Genomic DNA, 13,555 nt, shown 5'->3' on the forward strand with positions numbered 1-13,555 from the left:
GGCTCTTCCGGGCGGGAATTTCGTGGCGGCGGGGCCGGCTGCGGGGCGCTGGGCCCGGGTCCCGGCACCATGGCCCAGCGCATCCTGGCGCTGGCGGCCGAGGAGGCTCCCGAGCGGCTCCGGGAGGCCCTGCAGAGCCTGGGGGAGAGCGAGGTGCGCGGGTGCCCCGTGGCCGGGCCCGGTGTGCGGGCCGGGGGGTGCGCTGCTGGGTGCAGCGCTGCTCATGGCGTCCCCTTCCCTTGCAGCTGGGCGATGTGGTGACAAGGCAGGCCCTGAGCGGCAGGGAGACGGCAGCTTTGCTAAGAGGCATCTTCAAAGGTGGGCGAGCACTGAGGTGCGCTGGGTGGGCGTGAGGGGCCATGGGCACCAGGAAGTGCCACTTCTGGTGGAAACAAACGTAAGGGCATGGAGCTGGTGGAGCAAGTCCGGAGGAGGCCACGAGGATGATCAGGGGACTGGAGCACCTCCCGTATGAAGACAGGCTGAGGAAGCTGGGGCTGTTCAGCCTGGAGAAGAGAAGGCTGCGTGGGGACCTCAGAGCAGCCTTCCAGTATCTGAAGGGGGCCTATAGGGATGCTGGGGAGGGGACTGTAGTGATAGGGCAAGGGGTGATGGGTTCAACTTTAAACAGGGCGGATTCAGGTTAGACATAAGGCAGAAGCTCTTCCCTGTGAGGGTGCTGAGGCGCTGGCACAGGGTGCCCAGAGAAGCTGTGGCTGCCCCATCCCTGGCAGTGTTCAAGGCCAAGGGGCTTGGAGCAACCTGCTCTAGTGGAAGGTGTCCCTGCCCATGGCAGGGGTTGGAGCAGGATGAGCTTAAGGTCCCTTCCAACCCAACCCATCCTGTGAGTCCGTGAAAATCGGCTGCTCAGGGCTGCCCAGGGAAACGTGATATCAAAAAATAGGTACAGGGAAATAAGAGACTGGACTGACACATGTTTAATGAGCCTGTTGTAAGTGGGCTTTACTTTCGCCAGCCCTTAGGTGATACATTTTACATTGGCTGTTGCTAATCATAGTTACTGTACGTGTTAGGATTTTGAACCTGGGTCAAGAACATGTTCATTAGCAATAAGGAATTAATGAGTAAAACCAGGACCTGGTTCTGTTTAAAACATCAAAGGAGAACATCTGGGATTGAAGATGTTATTTCCAGCTTGGCAAAGTGACTGTCCAATTTACCAACTTGGCAGTCAAACTGAAGTTTGATTCTGAAGTTTGATTCATTCTAAAGTGAACTGCCTTTATTATTGTACTAATAATCACACCCACAGATCAAAAAGACCTTGACCCAGGTGAAGACCCTTCCTCTGAGCATGCAGTTATATGAATGAATATATAGTCATATGTTAACTAATAACCAATCAGTATGAAATCTATGATTTTTGTGTAAAAAAAGAGCCCTGAAACTTGATGTGCGTGACTTGTGCAACAGCCTGCCCAGGCCTGACTAAACACATCTCCTGAGCATGTGTATTTGTTACACAGGGGGTACAAATCCACTTTTAGGACAACACAGGCACTTTGGAGTAGAGCTGAGCCAGCTGAGACTTAATTGCCAGCCTGATTCTTAGCATTTTGACACTTCCTGATCTCTGGCACCAGGTTGAGTGAAGCACAGGGTGTGATGGCAGGGTTGAGTGCTTCAGCTGCTTTATCCAAGAGATTCTCATTTCCTGTCCTCTGTTTTATTTATTTGTTGTGTCAGATAGATAAAGCAGGGAGTTGCAGACAGGTGATAGTTCAGCCCTGATAATTTCCTGTTGTTTAGCAATGTGTTGTTACTTGCATAACTTTTTGTCCATTCTTTGTTTTCTTTATTTCTTCCTTATAAGGCTCCCCCTGTTCACAGCAGAGTGGTGTTCTCAGGAGGCTTCAGGTTTACAAGCACTGCATCCCACTGGTGGAGTCAGGAGACCTGCATCTGGCCAAGGTGTCTGAAATCATAGGACTGCTCATGCTGGAGGTAGAGATTCCATTGGGTTTCCTGGGTATCACTTTGTGTGTTGATTGAGATACCTCACTCAGCCACTGAGGAAGATGAGTTGTGTCCTTTCCATGGATCCACCCTGGAATAAGTTAGCTGGTGTTGGAATTTGCTGTGTGTGTAAATGTGATTATCTTTAATTTAGACTTGAAACTCCAAACCTATAATTACATCATCTTGATACACTACTCTGTTCTATACAAAATAGAGATCTCAGGGCCAAATTCCCCTTTTAGGGGAACATTTCCCAGTAGGAATGTTGTTGTTTGCTGGTTTTTGGTGACGGTTTGGATGTATATGTGGAATTCCGTGCAGTGCCTCAGGCTTTTCAAACGCTGTATGTTCTCCCAGGCTCGCCAGCTGCCAGGCCCTGCCTTGGCTGAACTTGCCACCCTGTTTGTGGATGTTATCAAAGGTGGTAGCCTGTCTAATGGGAAATCTTTGGAGTTGTTTTCTACTGTTCTCACTGCACTGGCCAGTTCGAAGGAGAGCCTGGCGTATGGGAAAGGTAATCCCTCTCAGTTCCTTCTCTACAGCCTGTCCTCCCTTCCTCTGGAATCAGCTCCTCAAAGACTTTTGCTTTTTCAGGTGAACTGAATGGCGAAGAGTTTAAGAAACAGCTGATAAATACCCTCTGCTCCAGCAAGTACGTCCATCCCTGCTAGCTCTTAGTTACATGGCAAACCAGCTTCATCATGTGCTTTGAAAAAGGCATCATCATGAGCTGGGTGTCACCACCTGTGTCCTGTTCTATCATCCTTGAATCTGTGTCCTCCCTGACAGTGTCTTCTCTGGTTGGGATAGCAAGGGAACACCCTGCTCCCAGATCTTGTAAGAATGTTGAGTGAACTGGTCTTGGGAAGTGCTTGTTTTCATTCCTCTCTTGGTATTTGTTATTGTGGGGGCTGAGGCAGCTCAGACCATTAGCAGTCTGTGGGGTGGTGGTGATTTCTGGTAGAAACCTGGCTTCTAATCTTAATATAAGAAAATAACAGGGAAATGGTGACATTGAGTAATTGTGTATGAGGAGGGAAGGGCTAAGTGGTAATTCTGCTTGCTCTCCATTTTCTGACCTAGTTTTGTTGTACCAGGTGGGATCCTCAGAGTGTGATACATCTTGCCAACATGTTCAGGTAATTCTTTTCCCTTAAGCATCAACACTTCTATGTGCTGTTGTCATGTCTGTGCCCTATTTCACATGTAGTTTGGGGCAAGTACAAATAGGTCTGACCATACCAGGCACAGCCACATGAATGGTTGGTCAATGAACATCCATGTTGGATCCATTTGGACACAAAACACAGCTTTGGGAAGGCATGGCCCAAAGACTGGGCATGGCATCATTGTTTCTATTCCATGTGTGAGTGAGCCTTGGCAAGTTAATAATACATTAATGAGCATCATGTGGAGGAGATCTAAACACAGAAAGAAGAGTATCCTGGAACAGAGGTAGGGATTTGAGGAATCTTTGGCATCTGCTTCTGGTGAGGACTTTGGGAACACTTGCTGCCTGTCTGTACATTAGAAGCTTTTGTTTAGTTATGGGCTGAATCTGCTGTGGGATTCTGAAGGAAATCAGTGGAAATTATTAGGCTGCATCTTTGATTCAACAGGGATATTCCACTGTCGGGAGAGGAGCTGCAGTTTGTGGTAGAAAAGGTCCTCAGGATGTTCTCCAAATTAGACCTGCAGGAAATTCCCCCTCTGGTCTATCAGCTGCTGCTGCTTTCTGCAAAGGTAAGAGCTCACGTGAGCCTCCCCCTAAGTATGTACCATGAGAAAAATAGCTGTACAGACTGAGCTGTAGGCTGGATTTTGGCAGGAATTCTGATTGTTCCAAACTGTGCTGTGGGGAGCAGGATGCAGCAGGACATCAGTAAGTTTATTTCTCCAACTCCCTCTAGCCTGAAGAAGCTGACTGCTCAGAGATGCATACAATCTTTATATTCCCTGTGGGGAAGGAAGGAAACCTTTTGGAAATTAGGGTGAGCACAGACCTGGCAGACAGCAGAGAGTTCTGGTTTTTCTCAGTGTCCTTAAGTGTGGTTTTCCTCACTCTGTGGTCTGCATGGTATAATAATAGCTCATGTAGTACAACTGTCTTCTGGGTTGTAGTCTGACCTGTGCTGCAAACATGTCATTCCCTGGGCTCTTCCTGCAAGCAGAGGCTGCCAAGAACATCTCTGCCCTTTGACAGGGTGATCTGGCTCTTGGGCTTCATCTGTGACTGAGTCAATTCCAAAAGTGATCCTGTCAAAGGCAAATGATATGTGTGTTTTAACAGGTTTTCCTGGTTTCCACCTGGTTTCAGGTCCACTGGCCAAATATATATGTATATATATATATATAGGTTGAAGGCTAGGAGTTTGAAATCCTTCCCAATCGATTATAACATAAAGCCTTCCCAATTAATTATAACATAAAGGATCCTTTCTAATCAGTTGCAACTTAAAGAAACCCTGGGAACATCTGCAAGATTCAGCTTCTTCCAACTCTTTAATAAAGAGTCAAAAGAAATACACAAACTAAACCAGAATGGCTTCATTTGGAAATGACCTGCATGGGAGCCCTCCCCACCTCAGGGATTGATGAAGGGAAGAGAAGGATACCATGACATTTGTAATTGATGGGTACAAGCCCTGTAGTGGCTCAATGTGATGTCCTCCCTTGCAGGGCAGTAAGAAGACTGTTTTAGAAGGAATCATCAGTTTTTTCAATCAGTTGGATAAGAGACAAAAGGAAGAACGGAAGGTTCCGCAGTAAGTTCTTTCTCTGTCATCCCCTTTTCTTACTACCTGGGTAAAGGTATAGGAGGTGGCTAGTCTCTTCTCCTGAGTAACAAGCGATACGACAATAGGAAATGGCCTCGAGCTGCACCAGGGGAGGTTTATACTGGATGTTAGGAAAATATCCACCAAAAGTGTGGTCAGGCATTGAAACAAGCAGCCCAGGGAAGTTCAAAAGCCATTTAGATGAAACACTTAGTGACATGGTTTAGTAGTGGCCTTGGCAGTGCTGGACTTGATGTTGGACTTGATCTTGAAGGTCTTTTCCAACCTAGTTTATGATTCTGATTGTAGTCACCCTGGTCCTGGCCAGGGCTCCTCAAATTCAAGTTCTTAAACTTTGTATAAGTTTATGCATCCTCCTTGATGCATAAGAAATGATTCATGGCTTTGTTTTGAAACTTCCAGATCAGGGGACCTTGAGGTAGCCACAATGCCCCTGGACCAACTCCGCCACGTGGAAGGCACCGTTATTCTCCATATTGTTTCTGTTATCAACCTGGATCAAGACCTCGGCGAGGAACTAATCAAATATCTAAAGGTAGGACACAGATGGAGCAGGCTCTGCTGCTGAAGATGCTGAAGCAGGGGTTTTAAATTTAACTGGTTGTCTGTAGAAAGGATTTAACAGCTTTTGTGTTTGCAGTCATGTTCACTTGTAAAAGTGCTGTGATATGTTTGAAGGCAGATGTGCCTTGCAGCTTCCCTGAGCTAGTGGGATGCTGCGGTTGAAGGTAACAACTGACTGTTGTTTGCCATTTTCTAGACTGAGCAGCAGAAGGACCCTGCTAGAGCCCTGTGTCCCTTCAGCGTGGCTCTTTTGCTATCAGTTGCAGTAAAACACAGACAGCAAGAGCAGGTATGTGGGTGATCAGCTTGCAGAGAACTTCCATGGGGATGTACACTGCACTTCTTGGAAGGGAAAGAAAGCATGGTTAGGTCATAGTCCCATCAGAACTAGTCTTAAAATGGTTTCAGAATGCTTGTGGGGAGGCAGTTAGGTCATTGGTACGCTGTAGTTTACTGAACATTATAAAAGACCCAAGAGCAATATCAGAATTTTCCAGAACTGTGATTTCTGGGGGTTGGTGTTACAGGATGAGAAGAAAAGCAGTGTCTTTTGTTTGTAATGCTTTGACTCTGTGGTGGCCACCTGAAGAGCATCTGGCAGCAGGTTGCCCTCTTTGAGGCACTTAATGAGGTTGGTGTATTTGTCCTGAGACAGAAGTGAGTTCAGACTTTTGGCAGGCTCTACTGGAACTTGTGCTCTGGCTGGTGCTCTTACTGGAACATACCCAAGACTATACAGGTCTCATTTCAAAGATCATTTCCTCTCACTCAATGATTTTATGTTCCAGATATTTGATTTCTTGAAAACATCAATCACAAGAAGCTGCAAGGACCTGCAGTTCCTTCAGGCCTCCAAGTTTCTGCAGGATTTGTTTCCTCAACAATATGATGTAACTGCTGTCATCCTCGAAGTGGTGGAAAACAGGTGAGTTGTTGCCACATGCTGCAGAACACTAAGAGGGCTTTTGAAGGGGAATGGTCTGGGATGCTAAATACTGCTGGCCAGGGAACAGTGTCAAAATCCAAAGTTTTTATCCCAGTTTTATATTGGTGACCTAAAAAAAAAGGCAACAAAATGCAGCTGTGTAAATCTGCCCTCCTTCCCTCAAATCCCAGCATCTGGTGGTACAAAGGACTATATTGATCAGGACCCTCTATCTGCTTCTTACTGGTGAAGCTCAGTATGAGTTGATGATCAGTATGATCATATGAGTCATGCTACTGGCTGTAGTTTGTGTTCTGTTCAAGGAATGAGTGATAGGTCCACTGTTTTCTTCCCTGACATGGTTAGTCCTTTAAACATCCTGTGGGGGGATAGCTCTGATCTGTCAGCAGCTGTCCTTCAGTTTGATGAGAGGCATTCCTCTTCTCTCTTCTGACTTGAAGATCTCAGGATGAGTGGGATATTTGTGCATCCCAGCTGTATCCTCCTGTCACGTTCAGATTAGACCTGAGTGCACATTGTTCCCCACAGTGAGGAAACCTTTGGAAGGGAAGTCTGGACTGCAAGATGTGTTGTGTTGAATGCCTGTCCCTCAGCCTAGAGACAGTAATGGGCTTGTGAGGGATATTCCCTGGTGTGATCAAGCATCTCCCATTGCTGCTTTGGACCCTGGGATGACTGTAGAAAATTTTACTTTAAACTGCTCTAGTCTAAACCTTTTCTGTGACTAAGTTGTTTCTTTCCTGGCCTGCTTAATGCTTTCCTCAGTGCCTTTGGCTGGGACCATGTTACACAGGGCCTGGTGGATCTTGGCTTCAGCCTAATGGAATCATATGAACCAAAAAAGCCCTTTGGAGGAAAAGCTGCTGATGCCACTTATGGCCTTTCAAAAATGCCAGCTCAGCATGTTTGCAGACTGGGAGCAAGCATCCTGCTGGAAACATTTAAGGTACTGTGTGTTTTGGAGAGGGTTTTTTTTGGTGGGGGAGAGAACTCTGTTGGTAAATGGTGTCAGAACTCTGCCTGCTGTATCCATCAGGAGTGTTTTACAAACAGTACCAGATTTAGTCTTCTCTTTGCCCATATCCAGCTGGAAGAGACCATCCTCATGATGACCTAATCCTAATCTGTTCCAGCTACCATGATACTTGTGTAATCCCTATTACACTTTCCAAGAAACTGCAAAGAAGGTAGAGAAATTCGGAGGGACAAAGGAGATCTATCAGGGGTGGGATTGAAACCAACATATCCACTGAAGTGGTAGATTTGCATCCCACACCGATGTCACCCAGTATTTTTCAAGTGTGTGCCTCTGATGTGCTGGTTCTGCTTGGCCTGGGATGGAATCTGAATCAACCTGTGTGAATTTAGCTGAAAGGGGACTTAAGGCAGCCAGTCCCATCTTACCTGTCAGATCTGGATGTGCTTTGTGCTGCATGATGCCTGTGCTGTGAGGCATCGTTTTTATTTGTTCTTTCTCATTTCAGGTTCATGAGCCCATCAGAAGCGATATTCTTGAGCAGGTCCTGAACAGAGTCCTCACAAAAGCAGGGTCTCCTGTCAACCACTTCATAGGTAACAGGAAAGAGAGAGAAATGTGTCCTGCTCTGTGGACACTCAGAACATAGCTTCTTAAAACAAGTTACAGATTCATAGAATAGTTATGGCTGGGAGGGACCTTTAAAGATCATTAAGGCCAATCCCCCTGCAATGAGAAGGGTTGTCTTCCAGTAGATCAGGTTGCTCAGAGCCCTGTCCAACCTGACCTTGAGTGTTTCCAGGGGTGGGGCATCTCCCACCTCTCTGGGCAGCCTGTGCCAATATTTTACCACTCACACTGTAAAAACTCACTTCCCTATATCTAGTTAAATCTACTTTTAGTTTAAAACCATCACCCCTTGTCTTACTGCAACAGGCCCTACTAAAAAGTTTGTTCCCATCTTTCTTATAAGCCCCCCGTAAGTGTTGAAAGGCTGCAATAAAGTCTCCTCAGAGTCTTCTCCAGGCTGAACAATCCCAGCTCTGTCAGCTTTCCTCTTAGGAGAGGTGCTACATCCTCTGGTCATTTCTGTGGTCTTCCTCTGGACCTGCTCTGGCAGGCCAATGTCTTTCCTGTGCTGGGGACTCCAGAGCTGAATGCAGTGCTCCAGGTGGGGTCTCACCAGAGCACAGGGGAAAAATCCCTGCCCTTGACCTGCTGGCCATGCTTTTTTGGATGCAGCCCAGCATACGGCTGGCTTTCTGAAGTTCCTGCTGAAGTGACCTGAAGCCAAGAAAATCACTTGTTCCTTCCCCTCTTACTAAGGTGTCAGGTGCATCAGATTACCGTGTATTCACCACAGGTAAAGTATATGTTTGCAGGCAGTTGCCATGGCACAGCTGACGCACAGAAAGTTGGAATCCATCAGTCAGCAATTTGTTCCATGTTCCTTAGCCTTGCCTTCCTCCTTGTCCTTAGGTAGGTGCTTGGGAGTTCACTGGGGCTGCCAAAATGCCTCTGCTGCAGCCTCTTCTGTTATACCTCAGTGCCCTCTGGTGGGATGAGGCCCTTCAGCTGGGTTGTGAGCATTTTACACTGTGGCTGCAGCAGAGCTCAGTTTTTTAATGCTTATCCTGTCCTGACCTCTGTATGATGGAAGGGCTTTGATTATTCTGTAATTGTTAGCTCTATAGACATCTTTTGTTCAGACTTTACTTACCCATTTTCTTACCCCATTTGTCCTTTTGTTTTTCAGACTTGCTGTCCAGTATTGTTATGTCTGCTCCTCTTGTGCTTCAGTCTTCATCCTCCAAAGTCACAGAGACCTTTGACAATTTGTCCTTTCTGCCCATTGACACAGTGCAAGGGCTCCTCCGGGCAGTTCAGGTAAAGCTTTGCTTTTCTCCATGAATATCCTTGCTAGTTTAGTTCCAGTGACAGCCCTAGGCCACAATTATATGCATGATCTGTTAAACCTCCTTGTAAAATAAACCTTCATGCTCTGCTGTAGGTTGTTTGGTGTAGCATGGAACTGTTCTTCAAGCGTGGATTTGCATGTGCCCTCTAACAAAAAGCATATGGCGTGGTCTGGCATGGTACCAAAGCTGCTCTGTGCTGACCTTTCATATGGAAGATGCCCAGATGCTGCACACTGTACAAAACTAAGTATACAGTGTTTAACTGAACAGCTGGAGCTGTCATGTTGATTTTTGTCCTTCCAGGCTCTGTGTCAGTGTTTCTCTTTGTCTGGGCTGAGATACTGCCCTGGTATTAAATTTTTACCTGCTTTGTCCAACCTGGGGTTAACAGTTCTTTTCCCAAACCCTTGTACCATGTCCTCACTAACCTGTGAGGTGTCTCACTGCTACAGCTCTCTGGGTTTAATTTTATATTGGCTTAAAATGGTTTGGTTTTCCTACTGTACTGATGACAGTATTGGAAACGCAGGGCCAGATGGGCCTGAGGAAGATGAGCTCATATGCCCCAAGGGCTTGGCATGCCTTAGTGCTTTTCTCTCCAAAGTCTATTTTCCTTTCCAGCCTCTGCTCAAAGTCAGCATGTCAGTGAGGGACTCCCTGATACTTGTTCTCCAGAAAGCTATCTTTTCCAGGTAAGCTGGGAAGGGATTCATTGAAAAGATTTCCACAACTCATCTGTGGTTTTGAAGTGGAAGTATATTTTATTTGGTTTGGATGAGTCTCTTCTTACTATGTTCTTCCCGTAACTGGATGGTGACATCTCCTAACCCTTTAACCTAGCACTGAATACAGTCTCAGCTTACTGAACGGAGACACAAATCCCAAACCCCAGCTAACTGGGCTTTGGGAATTCAGAAAGCTGTTGGGAATGCCAAATAAGTAGGCAAAACTAAAACCAATTCCAACATGTGTCTACACTGCCGAGTACATCCAGATGCTAGGGAGAGTCTGGAATGCTGAGCTACCACTTTCCCTCTGATCCCTTGCAGGGTGGTAGAGAAGCAGGCTTGTTGTCTTGGTAATGCTTTGTCCAAACCATCCTGCTGTCTTTGTAATGCTGTGATCATAAACTGGATTTTGTTGGGCAGTGGCTGCCTGGTTATGAATATAGAATTCGTAATTTAAGATTATTATTCAAGGCAAGGGACTTGCTCTTGGGAAAGACCCAGAGTTTCTATGAGCAAAGCAAAACACCAGCTTTTTGTGAGCAATTTTCCAGCTCTGAGACTTTCCCATTCCAGTTTTCAGGGGATATTTAATGCTTTGATCTGTCCGTCTGCTAAGACAGAAAGGAACTGGGATGTTGTGAGAGTGTAGATAGAGCAAAGGAGTTCTCAGCAAACTGCCAAGCTCTCAACTCCTTGTGGCTGTGCTGCCCTCTTGGGGAATACAGCTCCATTGGGCCCAGTCACTCCCTTATTTGTGGACTTCCTTGTTGCTAAGTTGGCATTGTATTTACCTCTGAGCTTCTTGCTTCAGTTTTTCCTTATGCTTCTCTTTTTTCTCCTGCCTCGCAGGCAGCTAGATGCTCGGAAGGCTGCAGTTGCTGGCTTTTTGCTTCTGTTAAGAAACTTTAAGATCCTGGGCAGCCTGGCCTCTTCCCAGTGCAGCCAGGCCTTTGGTGCCACTCAGGTAAGTGCTGTTCTGCAGTCCCTGGGGTGGACAGATGAGACAGTCTCATGTCTAATACCATAGAATCATAGAATAGTTAGGGTTGGAAAGGACCTTTAGGTCATCCAGTTCCAGCCCCCTGCCATGGGCAGGGACACCTCCAATTAGACCATGTTGCCCAAGGCTCTGTCCAGCCTAGCCTTGGAACACTGCCAGGGATGGAGCATTTACCACTTCTCTGGGCACCCTGTACCAGGGCCTCACTACTCTCAGAGGGAAGAACTTCTTCCTCATATCTAACCTGAACTTCCCCTGTTTTAAGTTTGAATCCATTCCCCCTTGTCCTGTCACTGCACTCCCTGATGAAGAGTCCCTGTTTTAAACAATTCCAGAGTGTTTCCCAAAAATGGAAATAAAACTTCAGTAAGGATTAGTCCTGAAAGGAGAGCTTTGGGAAATGCAGTGAGAAGCTGGCCTAAGGGTGTTGCTTCTCATTCTGTCTTACAGCACCAGTGTTCTAGGGAGCATTCACACTGCCCCATGATGATGATAAAGAGCCTGGCAGCACGCTAAGGCCTGTTTCAGTGACTGTTTAGGGGCCAGGCCCCTTATCACCTTGCTTGTGTGTTGTGATAATTTGAGAACTGTAACCACTATAACGTGACTAATATCCCCTCCCAGGTCCAGGCAGATGTTCATGCCTGCTATAATTCTGCAGCTAATGAGGCCTTCTGCCTTGAAATCCTGGGCAGCCTGAGGCGGTGTCTGAGCCAGCAGGCAGATGTTCGGCTCATGTTATACGAGGTAAACGTGGTTCCTTCAATCTCCTTTTAAACAGCCACTGTCTCTTCTGTAGTCTGGTTCTAGTGTAGCCCCAGGTAAGTAATGATCACATTATTGTGGAAAACAACCTACCATCTCGGTTATGTTCTTTATGGGACACATGTACCAGGGCCTGTATTTATTTTTCCAGTCCTTCTACTTCTTTTTATTTTGGATCACTATAATCCCAAAGACACATTGATGTATTTTCCTCACCTCCTGCACTGCTTAAGAGGAAAAATGCATCAACATCTCTTTCTGTAGTGTGGCCTAGGAAATGGGAAGCATGTTTGCCCATTGAGGAGGAGTGTTGTAACAGGCATCGGATAGACACAGAGTTGCTGTGAGTTAATGATGAGCTCCAAAGAAAACTGATTAGAGAATATGTGGCAACTTCCTTAAAGACTGCAGCAGGGATTAGTCTTTTCTCCTCTTCCTTTTGCAAGCTTCTGCAGAGGCTTGTCTGTCCTTTACATTTCTTGTGACAAGTGGCCTAATATAAAGAGCCATTCGGGGGTGTGTATCTTGGCGCTTGAGGTAACCATGGGGTACCATCCTGAGAAAAAAAACCTATTCAGGTCAAAGAGATTTTGTTTCTTTCTTTACTTGGTTGGACTGACCTTTGGTGAGCTGCAAGTTTGGGGTGTGTTCATCACTTGCTGTGAGACTTGTGCTTGCTTTATCCACCACTGAGTTTTCTCAGTCTGAAGGATTTTTTTTGCCTCCTACAGTTTCCCCACTGGCTTGTTTTGCCTTTGAAGCAGGATTTCACAGTTTGAAGTTGGATCTAGTGCTAGTGTTAAATAGCAGTGAAAGTCACTCTGGGCTTGATGCCACCGCTGCTAGGGAGATACAGCTTGTAGGAGGGCCCCTGTGAGAAAATTCATACTCTTTCTGATTCATACCTTCTTTCTGTGGTGCCTTTGCTTTGCCAGGTATGGGGTTTTACACTGAGCACATTGTTACTTCCTCACGGTTCCTTCAGTGCCAAATGGTCACTGGTGTCTTGTGACAGCAACTTCTTGTTGGGTTATATCTGGTCCATTTTCTTTGTCATGTAGAGCCAACTTGTCCTTCCTTCCTGTCTCCAGGGTTTCTATGACGTCCTTCGCAGGAACTCCCAGCTGGCCAGCTCTATAATGGAAACACTCTTGTCCCAGGTAAAGTAATGCTGTGTGCTGTGGCTGTAGAGACTAAGAATTCTGTACTCCAACCACTATAGCAAACAATTCAGGTTAAATATTGGGAAAATAGTTCTCCCTTAGACTGGAAACATGTTTAAGTGTGTGGCGGTTCTCTAAGGAGGTGTTCAGATCCCTGCTATGTTGAGAGAGCAGACTGGGGAAATGTCTGGAGACTGGTTCATATCCTCTCACAGGATGGTAGAGAAAGGATCTCTTGGAGTCCTTTCCAACACTTCAGTTCTGAGGTGCTGTGAGAAGTATGAGCCCAGAGAAGTGCTTTGTGCCTGTTCCTTAGTAGTGCATGGCAGTTACCCTCCCATACTTCCCCAAGGATGTGTGCTGACAGAGTAATTATTATTGCTGTCCTCCCATCGGGAGAATACCCAAGTCCATGTAGGATCTGGGAGGATTAACTCATCCCCCAACAGTGTTGCTCATGGCAACAAGACAATCACATTTCCTCAGTCCATTGGATAGGCTGTGCTTTCTTTTGAGACAAGTAATTTTCTTCCCTTTAATCATCCATAGAGTTCATGCTGACTAATTCCAGCTTTCCCATGACAGTAGAGGGTTTGAGAAAGGAACATGAACAGAGACAAGGCAGCTTTTGGGTTGCAGAGGGCACTTATGGGGAAGTTGGTGTAAATGTATAGAGTTTCATAGCATCATTGTATATATAACTTTCCCTATTTGGT

General features: G+C 46.2%; 1 protein-coding gene across 2 annotated transcripts in view; it reads left to right on the forward strand.

Moving 5' to 3' along the window:
- The window catches only part of FANCI (FA complementation group I), a 26,128-nt gene continuing 12,573 nt past the window's right edge, over nt 1–13,555 (forward strand). The window contains exons 1-18 of one of the 2 annotated variants that reach the window (XM_065687988.1): nt 1–153; nt 246–318; nt 1,835–1,965; nt 2,338–2,494; nt 2,575–2,632; nt 3,078–3,119; nt 3,600–3,723; nt 4,660–4,745; nt 5,181–5,313; nt 5,539–5,631; nt 6,131–6,267; nt 7,054–7,234; nt 7,773–7,860; nt 9,021–9,151; nt 9,805–9,875; nt 10,761–10,875; nt 11,536–11,658; nt 12,768–12,836. In XM_065687988.1, the coding sequence (XP_065544060.1) occupies nt 70–153; nt 246–318; nt 1,835–1,965; nt 2,338–2,494; nt 2,575–2,632; nt 3,078–3,119; nt 3,600–3,723; nt 4,660–4,745; nt 5,181–5,313; nt 5,539–5,631; nt 6,131–6,267; nt 7,054–7,234; nt 7,773–7,860; nt 9,021–9,151; nt 9,805–9,875; nt 10,761–10,875; nt 11,536–11,658; nt 12,768–12,836 (1,896 nt within the window). In that variant the 5' untranslated portion in view covers nt 1–69. The remainder of the gene's footprint in view (nt 154–245; nt 319–1,834; nt 1,966–2,337; nt 2,495–2,574; nt 2,633–3,077; nt 3,120–3,599; nt 3,724–4,659; nt 4,746–5,180; nt 5,314–5,538; nt 5,632–6,130; nt 6,268–7,053; nt 7,235–7,772; nt 7,861–9,020; nt 9,152–9,804; nt 9,876–10,760; nt 10,876–11,535; nt 11,659–12,767; nt 12,837–13,555) is intronic. The other variant, XM_065687989.1, reaches the window with a different exon arrangement.

This window comes from Lathamus discolor, chromosome 8 (assembly GCF_037157495.1).
Source record: "Lathamus discolor isolate bLatDis1 chromosome 8, bLatDis1.hap1, whole genome shotgun sequence".
Lineage (NCBI taxonomy): Eukaryota > Metazoa > Chordata > Aves > Psittaciformes > Psittacidae > Lathamus > Lathamus discolor.